The sequence below is a fragment of the Barbatula barbatula genome (genome assembly GCF_947034865.1).
Source record: "Barbatula barbatula genome assembly, chromosome: 8".
NCBI lineage: Eukaryota > Metazoa > Chordata > Actinopteri > Cypriniformes > Nemacheilidae > Barbatula > Barbatula barbatula.
Window position 1 is genome coordinate 11207472 of NC_136771.1, and position 22908 is coordinate 11230379.

General features: G+C 40.8%; 1 protein-coding gene across 1 annotated transcript in view; it reads right to left on the reverse strand.

Moving 5' to 3' along the window:
• galntl6 (polypeptide N-acetylgalactosaminyltransferase like 6) overlaps positions 1 to 19070 on the reverse strand; it is a 147952-nt gene extending 128882 nt beyond the window's left edge. Inside the window, exons 1-2 of the mRNA XM_079461939.1 lie at positions 18710 to 19070; positions 18171 to 18410 (exon numbers count right to left, since the gene is read on the reverse strand). Coding sequence (XP_079318065.1) covers positions 18171 to 18305 — 135 coding nt within the window. The 5' untranslated portion in view covers positions 18306 to 18410; positions 18710 to 19070. The remainder of the gene's footprint in view (positions 1 to 18170; positions 18411 to 18709) is intronic.
• Positions 19071 to 22908: the final 3838 nt, after the last annotated feature.

Here is a 22908-nt window from a genome sequence, read left to right on the forward strand (position 1 = left end):
GATAAAGCATTGAATTTGGACATCGTTGGTTTCAGAAGAACAGCAACGTTATAAATGATCTATAATTTAGAGGGACTTGTTTGTCCCTTTGGGTAATTCTAAATCAATAAGAAAGTTGCTGTTAAGTGCTGAATAATAGAAATGTACATTGTGAATGGAGATTAGGGTTATTATGTGCTTATAGAAACGTCATTACTTGACACACTCTTCCACAGACTTATCAAGCCATGATCATATCTTTATTTTAAGAGGTGATACATGTTTTTGCATTAATGAAAAATTACACATTTCAGCAAGTTCTTCCATCAGGAAAAAAACATAAAAGACATCTCACATGCTTAAAGGAACAGTTCACCCCAAAATTTAAATTTGTCATCAAATACTCACCTTCGAGTTGTTTCAAATCTGTATAAGTTTATTTGTTCTGATGAACTCAGAGAAAGCTTTTTTGAAGAATGATTGCAATCAAACAGTTCTTGGCCACCATTGACTATGATGCCCTAGAACAGTTTGCTTTCCTACATCTTTCAAAATATCCTCTTTTGTGTTCATTAGAACAAAGACATGATGTTGAGTAAATAAAGACGGAATTAAACATTTTGGCTTAACTGTTCCTTTAAATCCCAGTCATCAATAACCTTCTGGACTGTACTTTACAATGTGGTGGTCCAGTGACCCCAGTAAGTATGATACTGTTATCACACCATCAAACCATCCAGGACATGATTTGTAAATAATTTTAGCATGAAGTTACACCCATTTGTGTCTCTGAATAGGAGAACTCCTATTCCTTCGGCTCCTTCCCAGCCTTTACACCACAGGTGACAGAAAATGAGTGATTTTGCAGTGGAACTTGCAGGTCAGCAATAGGATGCCCCGGCAGGTCTCGTTTATGACTGGGTATCAACATCGGTGCGGTGCTAACCATCAAATCCGCCTGAGAAAATAACTAGTGTCTTAAAGGCCTTGACTTTTTCTGACCTACTCCAGACTAGCAAGAAGAACAAGAATGCAATATCCAAACAAACAGTCTTGTGATGATGGAGTATGAAGCTTTCAGTGACATTTTATAATGTTTAACACTTAAGTCTCCCAAGACTGTATTGTACTGTGATCTTTGGTCACTTTGTTTTTATCAAGAATACACAGTATTGCATGCTTTGACTGTCAATGTACCCAGAAGGAGCACAAGTTTACCCTAAGCTATTCCAACTCATGAAAACGTTTTACTTCCAGCACCTTGAATCAATGCCAGTGAATGTGGAACTGCCTTGAGATCACTGAACTTACTTGCACTACAAAGTAAATCTGGAAATCTCTCTGTGAAAATAAACCGCAGAGGTGAAACGCAGTGCTTTGTGCCTTCTCATAAAAAAGGAAAGGATTTTAAAAGGTCCTCTGCAGTTCTAGATTCAAAGTTCAGTGTCAAAACACACTGATTCATTTCCGAGACCGCTAGCATTATTATTTACCTGAATTCAACTCTATTTGTTGATGTTTGGAAACCAAAGAACTGTATGAAATACTGCAAGTTGTGTATTTCGTTCAGTTTACAATCATAAATGGAAATCTCGACTTCACTGAATCTTCATGTGTGTCTTTCAGCACATTCGTGATATGTTCAGTTTAATGGCAAAAGGAAAGGAATGTTATTAAATTCTGAGTTAAATACGCTATTTGAATTCATAGCTTAAGCTTAAAAAGCATATTCAAAGCAATCAGAGAACGCAATGAATATCTGGGAAATTCAATCTGAACAGTCTGGTCCCTTTATTAATATCTCCTCATAAAATACAACATATTTCTCATCCACTGCACCATTGAAGATAAAGTAATATGATCATTTGACTTGATTGCCGTCATCTTCATTGTAAAGCATTAAGACGAATCCCGATTCAGACCCCCCCTGACTTTGTGATCTTGATGGTTCATAGTGAAAACAATTGAAAGTGAAAATTCAAAATCCAAAAATAGGACAAAAGCCTGAGGTAGAGAGAGCACTCACCCCTGTTATCTTCTTTAATAACTCAACCCGAGAAACACGCAATGCTCTCGGGGCACCAGACCCTGTGATTAATGACACCTTGCTTGGCCTTTGTCTAATACATACCATCCTTAGGCCTTAAAGTCATTTTCAAGGTTATTGTTTCTGCTCTGAATAACCCTGTTAAGGAGCATTGGCCTTTGTAGGTCTTTTAAAATCATGCTGAAAACACAGGTTGTGTTATTGTTCATCGACTTGTGCATCTAGACTGGAAAAAGGGATTTTTTTAAAGTGTAAACATTTGTAAGGATATTGTTATAAATTTATTGAATTTTTGTTGTAATGCAGAGGCAGTGCTCCGCTCATGAAAAATGATGGCCAAGGGCACCATATTACTTGTGATAGATCTTTTGGGGAAAGATAATAATCGTGCAGAGGATAAAACCTCATTCGTGGTGTTTTACTCCTGTTATTCTTTGTAATTCAATTTCCCCTAAAGCTTTACATTGTCTATAAACCGGGAATTCTCTTTACCGAGTCAGAAATTGAATATAAATTGCATTTCATGTAGTCAATGATGTATGTTCTCAAAGTTTAAGACTGCCAATAGCTTAAAGCAATGACGACTTTTATCCAGACTTTTTGCATCTCTTTCGCAAGAATTGATTTAAATCAATGTAAGAAAAAACACATGCAAATAAATGAGATAAAGGTTCTTAATGGATTATGCATGCTTTCCATGACCTTCCATGATTGGTATGAACAGACAAAGACAAGACTATTCATGAAATTCTACACCGATTCACGCATACTAGTCCGTCCCCAAGTGTGACCATGAGATGTCCCGCGGGCCTGTTCTTATTCATTAATAATGTGACTCGGCTTCTAGCTGGTGTGGGGCTCATTTCCTGATCATATTATAATGGCATCACTTCCACTTCCCCCGATGGCTTTGACTCAGCACAACTCTAAATATATTCTCACGCACATGCAAAAAAAAATGACCCTAGGCTCACGGTGATCACTCACACAACCAGTTCGAGCAGAACTTTAATGAGGGCTTTTAATTAATGCTTGGTGAGTTTTCCAGCAGAGAGGTGGAGAGCTGGTTAGAAAGGTGTAAAGGGTCGACACCTGAGGACATTAACGCTCACTTCTGAGATAGGGTGTTAAATAAAAACAGCCAATGCAAAAACAACACAGCCGTTTATGACCCTTAATGCACGTTTCTCCAGCCAATCTTGATCTAACGTGCACCTATTTGTCACCCTAATCATGGTTGTCCATGTTTTCTAATAGGGCTGCAGCCACTCATAAGTGTCACTAATCTAAGGGCCCGTTTAAATCAGTGACGCGCACGAGATAAACCACCGGGGCCAATTAGTTATGATGTTAAACCACAGACACTTAGGACTCATCCAATTTAAGAAACAAATACATTCCGAGGGCACTTACTTCGGTGGAGTGCTCTCAGCAGCCTGTTGATGCTGATTAAATATCGGCGCATGACGAGGGAGGCACGCCGCATTTATTACACTGCCTTTGAGTTCCTCTCTGTTTAGAGGATACATTTTTAAAGTAAATGACTCTATGCTCAAGGGACCTCTATGTTGCCTTGGAACATTAGAAACAACAACAGCTTGTACATGGGCTCCACAAGCTACAAAAACATCAGAGAATTGGAAATGAGAGGGATGAATCTGGGTGATACACTTTCAGGAAACAGGGCTATTGTTCAAAGTGGGGAACCGAGGAGGGTTGCTAGATGTTTCTGCAAATGACGTTGGAACATGAAGTGCACAAATAACAATTCCACAAAAGGGTTGGGGATGGAATTAATGGTCGACAGGCCTGCCAGAAATATTTAATCTAATCTAATGATAATTATGCACTTTAAATGTATTCTCAGAATAATTCCAGAAATGCAATGCTGTGCATATTTATTTGCAGTACAATAATGTGTAATGTGAGGCGCAGAATGAACTCGCAACGTGGGGAACGTAATCTCTCGTTACACCTGTGTGTTTATAAACCAACATATTTTAATGTGTGCTTTAATATTCATGTGAAGGCAAATGTTTTATCAGTTATAGGTCAACACAGACAGTCAGTCCTCATCAGAAGTGCTGTACTGTCTGTGATATTTTTTTTCCAATTGTTGTCTTAACGTGGCCAACCTAAAAAAGAATCCACAGTAAACATAGTTAATCCTATTTCCTACACCAGGAGCGTAGGTCACAATTGTTGATACTGAAATATGAAGGATTTGCATACCATCCACCCATATAATGTCAGAGCATTTGTTTGTTAATAAAGCATAACCAGATAATATCTCAAAATTCTATAAAGGGATTTATTCATTTTACTGTATATAGTTTAGAGAAAGTTATAGGTTGCCCATGCATGTATTAAGACACATAAAATTGCAATACAATTAAAGTGTTGGGAAAAAAGATGCATTCTATCTAAAAGCGAATGCTCACCTAGACCTGCCTGAAATGCCTCGTGTAACCACACCCCCACAAATCTACGTCAGTTAGTGGTATGATTCGACTAAGACCACCCAAATGTACAGACCTGCTCAAATTTGTTGGTACCCCTCCACAAAAATGACCCATCCACCTGATGTTCCAAATAAGGTAAGAGGCATACATACCCGTCACACGCTTGCAGCATTTGACCAATACGCGCTGGTTGTTGGTAGCACACCTCATTGTTCAGAGCGATGAGCTTTATAAAAATCTGCATGTTTCAGAGAGGCGGGGCAAAGAGGAGATACGAACATGCATGGTATGTGGAAAATACAGTGTTTTTTACCTTAAATCAGGTAAACACATTGCATTACATCTAAACAAATGATAATATTAATTTTAGCCGTGTCATATGACCCCTTTAATACTGCCATATTCAATTCCTTCACTGGAATTACTGTCCATTAACAATAAACTGTACATTTTAGATCTATACAGCCCATGCTTAATATTTTTCAACATATTCGAGTTTCTATAAAAAGAAAACCTACATTGTTTACAATAGGCCTGCAGATTTGGTGAAAAGCCTCCAGATAATCTTAGCTTGTTCATTATGCTATCAGCCACTCAGAGGCGACATGACAAAAATGTCACCGCCTGAGCCATAATTACATTTCTAAACCCTGTGCTGGAAAGATAAACACCACGTCTATATTAAAATATCTACTGGGGGAGTCAACCATGAGAGAGCTTCCCAAACATGCAAATGAAAAGTAATTTGTGACATCAACAAATGCACAGTCTTCTCAAAGTTTCAGAAACCTCCTCCCAAAAATGAACCCGTGTGCACAGTCCTATTGCTTTGGAATGCCACTGAGAGCTGCTAGAAATTATGAAGGAATGAGAGAGTACATTTTGCTTAGGTTTTTTCAGAGAAATGTGAGGGAACGAGACGTTGTGTCGAACTGACAGATGGGGTTCGCCCCTGAGAACCTATCATCTTCTGACTATTTTGAAAAGGCCAATGAAATTGGCGAATGAAATTTGCATGCCAGGCTCCGCCCCCGGATATCCGGGTATAAAAGGGGAGCCGGCGTGCTCATTCATTCACCTTTTGTGCTGAGGAGCCTGAGAGCATCTCACGATCGCTGCAGCGGACGGCTAGTGTTGTGGCATGAGGGACACAACGTCTCGTTCCCTCCATCAGGGAACAGAGGTTACATACGTAACCGAGACGTTCCCTTTCTGTCGGTCTCTCGACGTTGTGTCGAACCGACAGATGGGGTTCCTATTGAAAACGCCACAGCACTAAGCTGCGTCACAATCTCTAGCGAAGCGACGTTTACCGGCCTGGGCGAGCCACACGTGAGCGCTATCGCGAAATTTGTAACCTTCCAGTGGGCAGGCAGGGGCTCCCAGAGCTTTTGGCAAAGATGAGTAGCCCCTGCCCTCGGCCACCACAGACGGAGGCCTTGTTCTCTAAACGAGAAGCCGTCCGGTACCATAGGGCTACTGGGTAAGCGCTGTTCCCTCAACGTGGACGTGCGCTACGGAGACCACTTCCCACCATAGGGGGGAATACAGTGGAGACACCAACATGGTCTCACCAAATAGGGGAGAACTCATGGGAGGTATGTGCGGAATGCCGCAAGGTGGATGTCCACCTGGGGGAGGTCATGGGTTGCCACGCGGGGAACCACCTCATGACGACATCTCAGACGGAACCACCCTAGTGGGGGGTTACTACGTGTGGGGCACTAGGTCCGGTTAGAGCTACATGTAATAACTCAGCTTGATACCCGGCCATAGGCGGCAGGGCTGCTCCGCCGAGCCCGCCTCCCTGAGTGCTTATTGATGGATGGACGGACTGCCTATTCTTTACCAGAGATGTCGAGACCTTACATGCCCTGGACGGTGAGTCTAGGTCAAGCTCCCCAGGTGGCCGCCGTCTGCGGATACCCGCGACTGCATGCTCCACCCAGGGTGCATTGACATAGTCCCTAGCTGCCTCCCCGCCCCGAGGGAAGAGAGGGTGATAGAGTCAGCTAGACGGAAGCGCGCCGAAGGGGGCGCTCCAGGTCTTACTGAACTCCTTATGCAGCTCGGTAAAACTTGGCACTTGAGCCGGGCACGGTTTGGAGTCGCGCCCGGGCCCAATGTGCGAAGTACCCAGCCGCGAGCACCAGGGCTGCGCCGCACCGCAAACCGACGCTCACGGCGGTCCGAGCGAGCATGGCTGACATCCTGACGTCTGCTCTCACCTGTGCTCGACCTCCCGAGGAAGGGAGCTTCAGGGAATCGCCAGAGTCTGATGCCAGCAGGTCGTGCTCCGATGTTGCAAGAGACACCTCATCTCCACGGCTCGTGTCCGAGCGCGTGGCTGAGGAATAAGATGGCTTAGGACCATCCTTGGGGAACTGCTAAACAAGCGAGACGGGGCGCGAGTGGTCCGCGAGCCGGCCGGCTGACGGATTAACGCTCACGATAATCCCCACATCACCCTCGCTGCTCGCCGCTGCTGACGGCAGGGCCGTAGCCGCTGCGTTCACAGAACGGGAAGCAAACGAGGTGGTGGCTTGATCTTGACAGAACATAGCCACGCCGGCTCCCCTTTTATACCCGGATATCCGGGGGCGGAGCCCGGCATGCAAATTTCATTCGCCAATTTCATTGGCCTTTTCAAAATAGTCAGAAGATGATAGGTTCTCAGGGGCGAACCCCATCTGTCGGTTCGACACAACGTCGAGAGACCGACAGAAAGGGAATATTAATTATTAAAAACACAACATTGCCTTGATGTTAGGCATGAGCTTGTTTTATAATTCAACACACAAAAAAGCGGGTACGGTTTCCTAGTGACTCCTGGCGCTGGCCAATTCTCTACAGACTTGGAGACAACCGAGCAAGGGAGCTGTCAATCAAGCCGTGACACAGAGGGCCGTGTCACCACAAAGAGACAGCTGTGCCAATCTCATCTTTGAATGTCAGTGATTGGAATCTCGAAGCGTACAATGGAGCAGCCAAATGAGGCTTTTCTGCAAAATCTACCTCGATTGTCATTCCTATTGACGTGAGGAGGTGCGCTGGGTTTCTGATTGTCAACCATGAGCAACACAATTTCTACTTCGTATATTGTAAATCTGAGAGAAGGAACAGAGAAAAGCTAGAGAAGAGTTGTGTAAAACTTCTCCTGTAAATGCCATATTTGGGGCGCCAAACTTATCAAAAAAGAAAAACAGGAAAAGTATCTGATTTATCTTGTTCAGGAGAGAATTGCGCTCGACTCAAGCCTAATGTATCCTCGAGATGTGGTGTGCCAGAGAAAACAAATACACACAGCAGTGCTGCTCTTTGAGGGTCCGACATCTCTTAAAAACCACAAAAGTGACTTTTTTTAAGCCCCCGCATGAGCGGTTATTAAACGTTAGCGCCGAAACCCTTTACTAATCAACTGTCATCTGACAAGAGACGTCAGGGAAAAGATGTCTTGAGCGAGGCGTTTGCCACGGTGTCACTTACAGAGCCTGCCTGAAAATTTGGAGAACACAAACGCAAATAACATCACGGGCAAGAAAAAAAAGAAATAATAACCTATGTAAACAAATAAGTCGCAAAGTGGCTGTCACGCTCGGCAGAGAGGATTGCGTCAAAAGCTGGTGTCATGCTGATCTGAAGAAAAAGATGACAGGAAGAAATCACGGCTGAATTTGTCCTGATTTGTTTGTTGGCGGGGTTTTTTTTCAGAAAGGGTGATGATAGGGCTGTCATGGTTTGTCTTTATTATTATTATGCATTAAGATTTAAGATCTCATGGACGGGAGGGTTTCACGAGATTGCAAAAACATCATTCGGGTATCAAAAGCTATAAAAAATGACACGGTTTCATAGCCGTCAGTGAAAGAAAAACCGCTAAAAGAAAAAAGGAATTTACATCCACTGCTCCTCATGTCAACTTCGACAATGCATGTGGAATTGCCCACATGCAATTGTCAACATTAAGAAGAAAAGTTTTTACCAAAGGTTTTCACCATTCTTATAGTTCATATGTCAATATTGAATGGTATTAGAACCCATGTGAAGTCTCAAAGTATTTTTTTGTGTTTTTCAAGCACAGTTTTCCATTGTCAGGTAAGTGAATCGTCACATCCCTAACGGCCTATTTTCCTCATAAATGGGCACATGAAAATAAAAATAAAATAATTATTTTGTGGTCTATGAAAAGTTATCCCTTCCCCATTATTGCTCCTGGTTTGTACATTTTAATTCGCTGAAAGTGAAAGGACTATGTTTTCTCTCAAAAACGTGTCTTCTTCTGTCACATCCAAATCATATAATTTTTCTTTTAAAATAGACTGATTTTTCTGATCTCTAGACTCTATTCTGAGGGTTTTATGAAAATATAAACAGATATTGCAATATATTGGTAATATATACACAAAGTTTGACAAAAATTGCCCCTGGGGTTGTGAAAACTTTGCATATTTTGCATCGCCTGATTATTTCTATTAAGCAGAAGTAAATGTTCTTCTAAAGGCAAAAGTTCTTCTAAAAACAAAACATAACAAAAAGATCAAATGGCTTTTAGTCTATGAGTCTATGGGGCAAATTCGGTCAAAAACAAACAGAGTCATAGAACAAAAACATCTAAGATCTTTCATTCTATCTCACTAGTATAGCATTAGGCCCCGTGGAAAAGCCTAGTGAGGTATACGGCCCTGTAATTGTGCTTTTTATTGTCTTTTATTTATTATTCAATGTCCCTACTCACCAGGTCATGCACAATTCAATGGTTTCACGGACAAGCATAAAACATGGAGAAAAACGTAGATATTCAGAATTTTCTGCAAGCCGAGGGGAACAACAAAGATTTATATCAATAAATCTGCAACATCAAAGCTGTACAACCACAATGCACGAAGATGGGAAAAGAGGAGAAAGAGGGGATGGCACCATCTTAACAGCAATAAATGAGCGGAGAGGCTACATCAGGAGAACATTACAGACTTCTATCAAGCAATTATGAGCTCATGCGACCATTAATGATGTGCGATCGTGAGATGTGGCTCACTTAAAGCATCATCAAGTTTTTCACCCCTGCACAGTTTAACAACCCCCTTTAGACATAACCTTTCAAGATGGACTTGAATGGCCCTCACCTCTAAGTAATGATCCTGCATTAGCAGTGCTATGAAAGCCTTGAGCGATGTCCTTCAAGCACAGAGTTAATAGGATGTTTTGAATGACGGAAGGAGCAGCCAATGATCATCACAGGAGAACAAAGAGAGAGAATATTTTTAAGACAAAAGTGAGAATATGTTTAAGATTTCATCTCAGAAATTGTTTTCAAGTAGGTCCAGATGTGTCACGAAGGCTGAGCGAAAGCATTTTCAGCCGTTCCAATTTTTTGACTGATAAACCTCCGTCGAGTGGCAACGGGGAATATGGAGAAGCTCGTATGCATCTATCAGTCAGACGGGAGAAAGGTAAACTTGGCAGATGCGTCTAGCTGAGGTTCCTCCATTAATCTTAAGAGCGAAGTGTAATTAGGATGGGCTTTATGAGTTCACGTGATGTCATAAATAACAGGAAAGCAGCGGCCTGAGGAGAGAGGAGCTTGTCTTCTAATGACCCGCGGAGGTTGTGTGAACAGCCAGGTGTCAACAAGGACTTTGATTCATGTGTCTGCTGTGTTTAATTTCCACATAATGAACAATTGGCAACATAGCAGGTGTACACCTGCAGAGGGCTTATGTGGCTAAATATTTATGCGCACGCAATTGAAAAAAGGCGCACTTAATTTAACTTTCTACTTAGTGATTTGGAGAATAAATTAGCTTAATAACAACACTACACTATGCGAAGGCTGCAGCCAGCATTCCGATCAATAGATAGCTGAAGTGTAATTTCAGTAACACAAAGACATGTTTTCAAAAGGATCAATGCTGGTGCTGCATGGCGCTTCAAGGCAGTTATGCAGGCAGTGAGCCGCTGCACCGGTCGACCAGACACTGATATCACAGATATTAACAACAAACTAGGACAAAACATATCTGTGTTAAAGATACATGAAATGGTCCTATTAATGCATTTAACAAATGTAATGTGATGGAATTACTGGTGGGGAAAATGTGGGACAAATTTTATGCACTATTTGATTGAATCGTAAGTGTTAGGTTGTAACACTATAGTATTTTCCCACCAGCATGGTGTTGAAAAAAAAAGTCATTATTCAATAACATACTGGTAAATCATGGACAACATCTACTAAGAAGGTTTTGATTACAAGTAATCTTTACAAAATAAGAAACTTTAAATAATCTGCATGCAACTTTTCATATAAGGACAAGTTGAATGTAGCGCACACAACTTGCACAACTGTATCCCATGCATTACTTAGACTATGCCTTCATTGTTTCAAAACAAACCAAAAATATTTGACACGTCTTATTTAACGAAATCTCTATGTTGCTTCACAGCATTGTTAAGGCACAGCATCATCATTCACAGTCTGCACACGCACAGACTATAAACTGTGTCACAACATTTACCAACTTTCATGACCCCTTCAGCAACTTTGGTTGAAAAAAAACACAAAGCGACAAATATAGTGACCGTTTGGATAAACCTAAGCTTTCATTTAGTGGGGAAATGTCGGCAGTGCTGTCCTGTGAGTGCAAGGTCTTACCGACAGAGACAATCCCTGCACCACGTGTATAAGAGTATTAAGCTGCAATAAAATACAGAATGCTCAGAAGCAAAATAGATCTGAAGACTGTGGCCAATGCAAATACAGTGCGAGGATATCACAAATATGAGAATTATTATGTGACATCATGCAGAGCCATAGTCTCACACAATCCTGTGGGAAACATTGACTTGCAAACTGTACTGCGAGCTATTGTATCTAGAACTATTGGATACGTACTCATTATTCACTTAAAGCCCTCCTGTTGTTTGTGGTCAGACTACAGTGACTGAACTTCTGTTGTATGGGGAAAAAAGCTCAGATTCACCCTTTTATAAAATTGTTCTGCAGAAAAATACCAGCATTCAAAGTAAAATAATTGCTAGTAAGTGAATGATGAAAATAAAATATGTAACAAAAAATGACAGAAATGATTATTTTGATGAGATGTAAGAATGAGCGCAGCCGCATGGTAAAAACATACATTGTCCTCGCCTTCAGGTAAATTGGTTCTCTGAGCAGACAGTTGCTCCCATCTTTACAGACTAATATCTATCTCAGTTTTCCCTACAGTGGGGTGAGTGGTCTCAAGCTGTTCCCTAGCCAGTTCTGTCATCTATCTGGCTGTGCAGTACGGCTTCTAAACCTGTAGTCATCCGTCTCATAAATCCAGATTCTAGTCCCGTGTTTCAGCCTCACACGGGTGGAAAAAGGCTAATATAGATTCATCGACAACATCTAGCAAACATTCATCACAGTCAGCTTCTATTTTCCACATTAAGAGATCAAAGATGTTCTGTGGGGCAGTAATGAAATTGAATAATTTTTCAGAATGACTCAAAAATATCCTTATAAGCATCAAGGTCTTTCTTGTTAGAGGGCCCAGCTGACTTGATTGAGTCTTTTTTCAGGTTATGCGCAATAAATTATAGAAAGAGGGGAGAGAGTCATTTCTAAAGAAGAATAAATGAATTTAAAGACCTATTTTTGACACCCTCTAACAAGCCTGAAGGTTTTCTCATAATATTAAAAGGAATTTAATGTTGAACTGGAATTTATGAAATTACTTTTAAACAGTCTAGCGGTCTTGCAAAAGCTGCGGACCTAGCAATTACTGAAAACTAATGTATAGAAAACTACTGTATAGAAAAGCACCCCCACTGTAACTAGATGTTACAACGAAAAATGACATCTGCTTAGAAAATGTGCCATAACTGTGTTATTTCTCCATATGCATTTAAATACATGTTTCACAGAATACTGTATCTATACTGGACCAAGAAATAAATATACTAAATAATGTCATGAAAAAATGGAATTCTGTCATTAAAGCGATAGTTCTCATGAATTTCTCAACCTCTCAACTGTCAGTTGCAAAGATTATTCTGTACATGCAGAAAGATTTCCGTACTGAACTGAAGGACATATAATATAATCAGAACTAGTCATTACCATGATATAAAACTTAAATGTATTTGACTATGTGTGATGTGCAATGTTTTGTGGCATTGTTTTCAAATTAAATTGAAAAGTTTGCCAATCAATACCCACACATACATACTGTATGACAGAAATTCTTGCAATTCTTTGTTGGACTTTTCTTAGCTGTCCTATGTGTGAAGAACGAAAATCTGTATTCAGCATATACTGGCATATACTGTAAAAATCCAATTCCACAGTAAGATAACTATTACTATTTTTTATTTTAGCTATTGAACAAACAATTGTTACTGAGACACTGCAGCTGATATTCAATCGATCTCGATTTGATTATGAGGTGGGAAAACACAAGGATGATATGATTACTCCACAAAAATTAAAGCTCAAGTGAGCATGTAAGTCGATTAGGTACACAGAGATGAGATGGATTGTGAATCATCACTTTTAACAATAGAAGAGTGCCACTGTTTCACATTAACCTTGAGAGAGAGAGACTCTGGTTTAGAAAATGAAAACACGGAAGGCAGAAAAATCATTTTTAAAATGACATAACCTTGAGTTCGACTTTCTCACTGAGGCTATAAAGCACGTATAATTTTCTAACTGTACATATAACCGACTTATGTAATGTAACTAATTTCTGTTTGATTAAAGATTTGTGGCCAAACTGCTAATTTTCCTGCCAAAGTGTGAGGGGTAAAGAAAATGTTTTTTCATGTTTAAGCCTATTGTGAAAAGGGCATTTGGTAACAATGCGTGTTAGTATGCCTAATAAGAGTTAATACTCTCTTGTCAGCATATTCCTGGCTTAATACAATACATATAGTGAAAAGTTTCGAAAAAGCTATTTCAAAATCGTGCATTAGCTGCACATTTTGCATAATAGGCCTCATTCTCTCTGATCTGATGATAACGCTCTTGACAGAGCGACATTGTTAAACCAACTGCCCAATTTTACTGTTGGTATTTTTGGGGTTGACAAATATCACCTTGCGTGACGAATTTCAATGCCATAAATCTCCGCGTGCTCTAAGAGGACCCATAAAATAAAAGAAACCTCACTTTCCTCAGATAACAATCACTCGGGTGAAGTTGGTGAAAATGGTCATAATTCAATGCAAGCAGCTCTCAGATCACCTCGGGACAAATAAAGAGAAGATTAACACACTGCCGTGCACAGACATTTACGCACTGTGTATCTGTGCAAATACACATTACCACGCAATTGCATTTTCTTCAGCATTTATTATTATATAGTTTCTCAATATAATATCTCAACTGGTGTCTACATTAACAATGCATTCTTATTTTGATCAATATGAGCTTTAGATTTACAACACACAATTCTATAAAATTTGGCTAGATAATGGTAAATAATTATATACACATATGCCTTTGCAATTCTTCCTTTCAGGCAACACTCAGCAGATAACCTCTGGAACTACAGAAACGTATTGAAATTTAGATTCACCATAATCAGTACACAATGAGCAATCAAACCCATGACCGTCAGAGGCATGCATGTCCGTGTCACTCTCGTGGCTAAAGACCAAGAGAGAAAGTAAGAGCCCTTCAGTGGCTTTCAATCTCCTGTAATAGTGTTATTATCTTAATGGAGGTGCCAAACACACAAGACCGGAAAGGTCTGAGTCTCTATGTTTTGCGAGCCTTAGAGTAAGTGGTTTTATATTACCCCGCTCTGCAATTCGGTTGCCGCTCAATATGAAATGCGCATTACTCCCGGGAGCCAAGGCGAGCGGCCCAAGACATTGCTCCATCCTCACCAGATGAGGCACATCAAAGTAATCAAGTTTAAATTGTCATCTTCTCGAGAGGGTCACAGCTCTGTTCATATTAGGGGCACGGGGCATAGAGTGTGGCTCCAGGTGGTAATGATGGAGAGCAGAACGTATGGCGTGAATGACAAGTATGCGGTGAGTTTGTGCCTTTTTCTGCACGCATTCGTACGTTTATCTTGAACTCTGACAACACATTTCCTCTCTGGCAATACAATTGTCTTTACCCTTTTTTTCTGGGAAGAGCGCAATTACAGGGAAACAATGTGAAGCTGATGACTTTTGATAACAGAATGCCATCGGATCATGGTGAAAGGATAAATGGTCTAATAGGTGAGACATTCAATTACCTCATCCCAAAAGGGTCTGATCACTCGACGGACGGAGACCCTCTACCCTCGTCCCCGTTACCCTCCCTTGTGACAGCAAAGTTTCATTTATATTCAGTGAAATGGAAATCATGAGGAGAAAAAAAGACGTCATTTCTCCATCCAACATGGTTGACATTCATTTGTTTATCTCCCAAAGGGTTACGGCTCCAAATTGAACCCTACCCATGTGTCACACACAAACTAGAACCGGAGAACAGTGAAGGACACTTAAAACGCCTCTTCATAGTTAATATGACGTACGACCGAAACCGTAAAGTATATTTTCCCCGTCCCTTGATTATTCTAGCCTCTGTCTGAATTTCTCTTCCCTGTTTGCGTGACCCTTCAAAATACCAGACCACAATTCAGTTCAAATACTCTGGTGCTCTTTTAACCCACACTCTTGAATCCAGCTTGACGCGTGCATTACCATAATGTATCTCTCCAGCATGACACTAAAGGTAATTGCAATTACAACATCTCCCTTCCTCTTGTCACTTTGCTGGCAAATAGAACGCGACAATAATATTCCTCCGTCTCGAGTGACACAAACGCGGAAAGGTTCAAATTTGATCTGAGGAAGCTTAGGGCCAGAGGTCACCACCACCGTCGTGCTTCCACCCCAGGTAGTTAACAATGGCAAACCTCTCCTAATCCACCTTGCTATCTGTGACAGCATTTACACGCCCCACTTTTGTCAACACATAGAAGTGCAGCGGAGCGGTGAGATAGCATTGCTTAGACAGCCTCTTCATAATGCTCGTGGGCCTTCGCCATGTCACGCTCAATGCTGGGGTCTTGTTAGGAGCCGAGGGAAGGTTATCAGTTCTGACACACACTTATCAGCGCACGTCCATCTCATAGCACCGCTGCTGCGTGCGCCACCCACTGAAGTACACAGATGCTGTTTACTCGTGCCAGGAGTGGGCCGTCAGAGCTAATTCAAAATGATTGTTTCCCAAAGGAGAGACAGCAGGGATTTTGAAGGGAAGGTGGGACAGAGCTCAACACAGTTTCTTCTCAACAAAGCAGACAAAGGATCCAGCTCCCGCATCCAGTCCGCTTCCCATCGCACTTTACCATTTTGTTAAACCTCGCTTAACATCGCTGAGGGAGGATTTTTGGGATCCGGGTGCTGATTGAATCATGGGTAATTGCTATCGGATAATAAAAGAAGACACACAAGGCAGGTTTATTCACAGTGATTCTTGGAGGCTTATTGGCACAATATCTCCGCCGTCAATACTCTCCACCTTCTGACAGGTGCACAATGACAGGCACTGGGTTCTTTCTATGAAGCTGGTAAACTTCAGCTCTGGCTCGAGTGAGGGAGTGTGTGACATGGGGGGATTGAGTTTTATCCCACAGACTCTTCTCGTCTACGCAATGCCCTCCCCGCCATCCCACGCAGGTTCAATCCACTAATTATATTTTCTTAAAAACTGCTTGGGAATCAATACACTGTTACACTGTAATGGTTTTCTTCATTATTACATGCTATTAACTATTCAGATGACAGTGTACGGATCGATTCTGCTATTGTATGTGAGAACCTGTTTAATGTTTCATTTTAAAGTTCACCTTCAAAATGAAAATTCTATCATCATTTACTCACCCTGTTGTCATTTTAAACCTGTGTGATATTAAAGTAAATGTTGGTTACCAAAACCCATTGACTTCTATTATGTGGCCACAAAACCAATGCAAGTCGATGGGGATCAATGGTTTCCTGTTACCAACATTTTTCAAAATATCTTGCAAATAATATTAGGGTGTGCAAATAATGACAGAATATTCATTTTAAAGATGAACTATCCCTTTAATCTCATTATTGTGTGGCTATCATTGCAAAACCCTGCCTTTCACATTGGCTTGAAGCATCGATAGGGTTCAGGGTAGGGTTGTTTTGCCTGGAGAATACCAAATTACGACGAGAAAGTCCGCTGAGACAGAAAGGACAACACCCTACATGAGGTTTTGTGATATTTTCGTCCCTGTCAACACCGTAGTGCTTGCTCACTGATTTGGCTTTAATGAAAAGACTGCTTTCGTGCAGTTGCGCTCGCCCAAGGCGAAAGCCATGCAACTTCGACAAAACAAATGAGAGAGGAGCAATTACGAGAGGCAATAAACAGACTCAGCATTTTCCCTGGAGCAGGAAAACTACATCGCAGTTGCACAAACCAAAAGAAACCAGGTACCCGGGGGCGAAATCACACGAGCGAACAGCACCCCTCGGCATCTGGGGAGGGTTGCGCACTCATGACAGGGAGAGAGAGGGGAAGCAGAGAGGATTTAGCAAGTTAGTCTTGGTCTCTCCAGCTCGCTTGACAGTGGAGCTAGTAGTGATGATCTGGGTAGTGAACTACAACAGGCACGATAATAACAGCAACGGTACACTAAGTGAGTGCAGCCAACCCAGCTCAATTGATCTCCACATGCAAGATGCTTTTAGGGGACTAAATATGACACAATGACAGCTGGCGGAGAGAACTACTGATTGCACTCTCATCACGAGTAGCAGCCAGTCGCCGACCAAATGAGCATATCCATGTTGTTCTCTGAGAGCTCGAGTTAATCTTGATTAAAGAATTCAACCCTATGAAAATGATGCTATAATCCCAACTCTTTTAAAGATCATTCAAGAGGTTGAGTTTTTACCTCCTCCTCTTTGAGAGCATTAGACAGATCAATAATAAATATTCAATATTAGCATCGGATAGAGCTCCATCCTCTTCATTTGTGTACGTCTCGCTAAGAAAATCTTTCATTTCTGACTGGTGATTTATGTTTCCCCGAAGGCAAACTGCTGACTTCCTAAGTGCCTCCTAAATGCATAATCTTGTGGGAGGCAAACGCACAATAATGTTACATGTTAACTATTCATTAACAATTGTGCAAGGCGCATGAAGATGTTTTGGTACTGTATCTTTTAAAAGTTGAATTGAAGAACTATTGAAGACCAATGGCTTGTGTTCTGAGACACTGTGGTTAAAACTTCAGTATGAGCTATTGTCAAGTAATCCTACCAATTAAAATATCTATAAAACCAGTTCACCAACTCAATCGCTTGGCATTAAAATAGAAAACAATTTCATGTGGTTAAAATAATAAACAAGATGCATAAAATAAAGAAATCGTGCTTTACAGCAGTTTCCAACATTCATTTAAAGATCAAACTCGGTTACGCAAAAACCGTCCTTAGTACTTGCAGCAGTTGAAGAGATGCAACATCCCTTGAAATGTAAATATAACTCTTCAACGTTAAAACAAGTCTAGCATCAAGTTTGAATGGACAAAAGATAAATGTGTCCTTGAGCACAGGTGGGCTCGGTGTCTTAAACTGCAAGCGCCTGATCTGATTGACAGTACGGCTAACTCATAAAAGCCGAAGTCACAGACACGTCAAAGGCGTTTACTCACCTGCTCTCCAGACTCGTGCGACTTCATAAGGTTCTTCTCTCTGTACATTGACCAGAGCCCGACGTTCGGCAGAAAAATTAAAGCCACCATAAACAGAAATGCCATTTGCAGAACGCGCTTTTGTCTTCTCTTCATCTTGGAGACACAAACGAGACACAATCCCACACTAAATAGACGCGAGACTGCCGCGTATGGACTCGAGCTCCGTACCTTCCCTCGCACAAGATGACAAACTTTCACCTGCGAGGAGAAAACAGAAGTCACGTTGAGCAGAATAAAAACAGCATGTAAACAAACAAACACGCAAAACGGAGCGGAGACGCAGCAACATGCGTATGAATCGGATGCGCGTGAGCCGTGCAATCTCTAACTGACATAAGCAATTAAAGAAACATTATTTAAGCGATCTGTTTCCTTAGCGTCGCATATTATTATTGTTAAGCAGGTCTGTAACACAAAGGATAGCTTAGTCAACAAATAAGCAGATGATTTTATCAGTCACGCGAGACATTTCACACCGGAATTTGAAAACGACTTACAGTAGAGGGGTATTTGCATGTTGAAACATATATGTCCCTCGGTAATCGCTTCTCCTTCGCCGAAGAAACACAACGGTAAGGTTCCCGGTTAAAATGACAGCCGGACAACGACGAGCTTTGCGTTTTTTATCTGTGGCAACGCGCTCGCGATGCAATTTGAAATCGCTTCGCGCTTTTCATCAACACTCTCTCGCGCGTCCCGCCTGCTCGATATGTTTCCTCTTTTCTCCACGGGCGACTTCTCATCGCCCTCGAGTTTTAAGATATTGCGGTGATAGACCACGTGTGTCACGCATTAATATGATAACATCCTCGCAGCCGGGCGACGCTTTTCCGATGTGTAGAACCGTCTGACTCGTGCAGCCAGTCTTCACAGCAGGGCAAGCTCATAAAGACGCAAGAGGTTGACCTGATCTGCTGAATTGTATCCTTGAGTGTTGTTGAAACTCATGTTCACAATAACCCTGACAAACTCGACCTCTAGCTGTTTTGTTATCATAAATAGTCTGAAATATGACTGCTTCTGGTTGTCATTCTCAATAGTGTATGGAACCGTATAGTAGGCTATTTAATCTATAGAACACATTATAACTGTAAACAATTGAATGTAATGTTCACAGTATAGCCACACATTCATTGTATAGTTCCTTGTATTATTCCCTCATACACATGTTTATCTCTCTCTCTCTCTCTCGCTCTCTCTCTCTCTCTCTCTCAAGAAGAGACACATTTCTTTGAACTTGTTTATCTATTATTGAATGCTAGTAGACTTGATGGAGAGAAAGGAAGACAGATGGGGCGTGTGTTTGGGGGTGTAGAGGGGCTTATGCCGAAGGCAACTGCATCACAACATATGGAGGCAGCATTCACGAGGGATCACCTGATGTTTCTGAGTGAATTGCAGATCTTCATGAATTTTGTCAATACCTGAATATTTAAAGGCACACACAAACCACAAAGGTTTTTCCCCATTGCTATTGTAAATAACTTATTACTAAAACTTTGTGTTGGTACAATTAGAATTTTCTTCCCCACCAACAGAGGGTGCTCTGCACCCCATCATAGACGGTATGCTGCCGAATTACAACGACCTAGTGGATCTATTAATGGTGTTTCAGTTTACTAATATTCAGTCCATTGAGTCTTTTCAATAGAATCACAGACAAAAAATTATAGAAAAAGGATATTATCTGACAGCGCTTTCATAATACAGATTTACATTGCTCTGCCGCCTCATGTACCAATCCTGGCACATGTGACACAGCTGGTTCAACTCATCGGCTCATTAGAAGAGACTGAAAGACTGAATTGGGTTTGTCTGATAAGAAAGACTAAATCACCCAGTATTAGGGGGGCTGGACTCTACAGTAAAGTGTGAATGATGTTATTCAGCACCATGGTCAGCGCTTTTCACAACCACAGTTAACTCAAGGAAATTCCTACTCTATTAAAAACCTTACCAATAATGAAAATTGTGTCCTAATCTACTCGCCCTTTTGTCATTTCAAACCTATATGACTATCTTTACTCTGCAGAACATGAAAGGAGATATTTGATCACCAAAAGAATGTTCACCTATTCACTTTTTGTCATGATTCTGCCGCATCATGTCATTTTTCTCTTGGTTTAGTGGCAGGATCATGACAGAATCTCATGTTTTGTGTGGAGAGAGGCAGTTATGGCCTTCCATAGACTCTCTCCGGTCTCATCTCTGTTCCCATCCTCTCGTTTCCTCGTTATTGCTTGTTAATTAGTTCATGCCCCTCACCTGTCCCCATCTTGATTATTCCCTTACTTAATGCCCTTGTGTCTTCTGTCTTGTGCTGGTTCATTGTGATTTGGTTGGTGAGTTCATGTCTTGTCAGTTTAGTTATTTGTAGTTAATGTCAAGAGTTTATGTAAGTGTAGTTAGTTTTAGTCATGTTATTATATTGTTATGTTACCCCCACGTGGGTCTTTGTTTTATTATTTATTAAATTATCTGTTAACCCCTTACCCGCTGTCTGCACCTGGGTCCTCTCTCCGTGTCTCACCACGAGAATCATGACACTTTTACTGTATGAACACAAAACCAATGCAAGGGAATGGGTGCCGATTAATAATATTTGTCTTCTGTGTTCCGCCGAAGCAAGAACATAATCTACAGTGTGTTTTAAATGACATGAAGGTGAGTAAATGATGACAGAATTGACATTTTTGTCTAAACTATCATCTTAAAACATACTGCCGGAACTGCTCATATAATGATTTACAAAAAAACAGTAACTATTAGCAAATTGTAGTTTATCAAATACCTACATTGAAAGCGGTTATTTTTTCAATTGCACATTGCCGTTCTCATTATTAAAACTTGAACTGATGCCGTTTCAGTTTAAGGCAAACATCTCCTTCTCTTTGTCTTAATTATTTGACTGAAGCACATCAGTCAAACCATTTCATGCCGCATATCAGCTATGACAGAGAAGAGTGAGTCATCTCAAACTTTCACTAAAATTAAAGTTTACAAATGGTTTACAGAGACAGAAAGATATATGATACTTGAAAGGGGTTGGAAGAGTAATATCAGGAACGTTGTTCTGATAGAAAACAAGAATGCAATTACCTTTGTCATATCACTTCAGCAACAAAAAGCTTTTCATAAAAAACATACTTTATCACAATGAATTCTACATTACGCTGAGACTTCACCTTGCAAGTGTAAACGGTTCAATTGGACCTCAGTCCTTATGAACCTCACAGGTTTATTTATCCTCTTCAAAATATCAGTCTCAGTGGAAGCAAAAGCATGCTGTGACTCGCACAAGATTGAACCAATCTTAAAGCAATTGAACACTGAAAGGTATTAAGGGAACAAAATGTAAAAGTGTCAAATATGCATCAGTTGGACTCGGGTTGTTTTAAGCAACGGATATATGTGGGAAGTTGTTATTATTTGTGACACCAGGTTTAATTGAAATAGAAACCACAAAAATACATGTTGACAGAGAGCATTGTTAGATTTAAGGTCAAACCAAAGGGCCTGGTAACACATTACGCCTGGAGAAAATTGGAGGTCAGATGCCAAGGTCTTACAAGCGTTTTTTCTGTAACATTTAAAGTTACAGGATTTGACTTTACTGCCTTCTGGGTATGAGATTTTTAGTTTCCACTATTTCACTTTGTCTCTTTTCTAAGATTTATTAAACAGTCCACCGTATTAACCAACTTAAGTCTGACAAGTAAAATGAATGCACCATAAACAAGTGACATAAATAAAAGGGTTGGGATGGATATTGGATGACAGCCGCACACAAATCATAGCGCAGCTATCGTTTCCATCAAACGCATTCAGCGTCAGCGTCAATTGAGGAAGCGACAAATAATGGGCACGCTAATATTCAGCAGTCCCGTGTGCTTACACCGTGGAGGACAAACACAATGAGTTATTCTAATCACAACCCAATGAGCTAAATGCCATGCCTGCAGCTAATTGTGAAATGTGACAAATGAGTGTTCATCTGAGCAGAAATAGACAAATTGTTTGCCTGAGGACGAATGTGTGTCTGAAGGGTTTCAGAAAAAGTTATGAGTAAAAAAAGTTTTGTGCACATAAACACACACATACACGGTAATACACACTGTTGATAAGCAAGTCCCTAGAAGGCATGCGAAATAGGAGAAAGCACCTAACCAGCAAAGCATCACGCAAGCGAAATGACACACTGAATAAAATCTTAATTAGAACAATGAATGTAAATTCAAATATGATGTTTTTAAATGTTATCCCAAGCATGAGGTTTATACTTAACTAGTATAGAAATAAATATATTGTATAAGCAGACATACACTGTTGACATCCAAAGTAGCCAAAGATCTACTAATATGTAAACAATACGTTAAACTGTGGAAAAATTATGGAACGCTGATTCTATAATCGAGAAATCGCCACAGGGACCCAAGGCGTAACACAAACTTTGTTCATTAAACAGCCCTTTGAAGTGGAAATAGGCCTTGACAGACTGTATGAATGCATAAATCATTTTACAAAGGGCTGAGAGATTTTCCAACATTCAGCCGCCCGGGTGGAAGAAGGTCATATTTAATAGGGAATGTGCCAGTGCAGTTACTTAAGTGTTAACATCAATAAGACAGAAATGTTTCCGGATGCAAACCCTCTGAATTCCACACACACACAAAGAATTGACAGAATCTGATGGGGC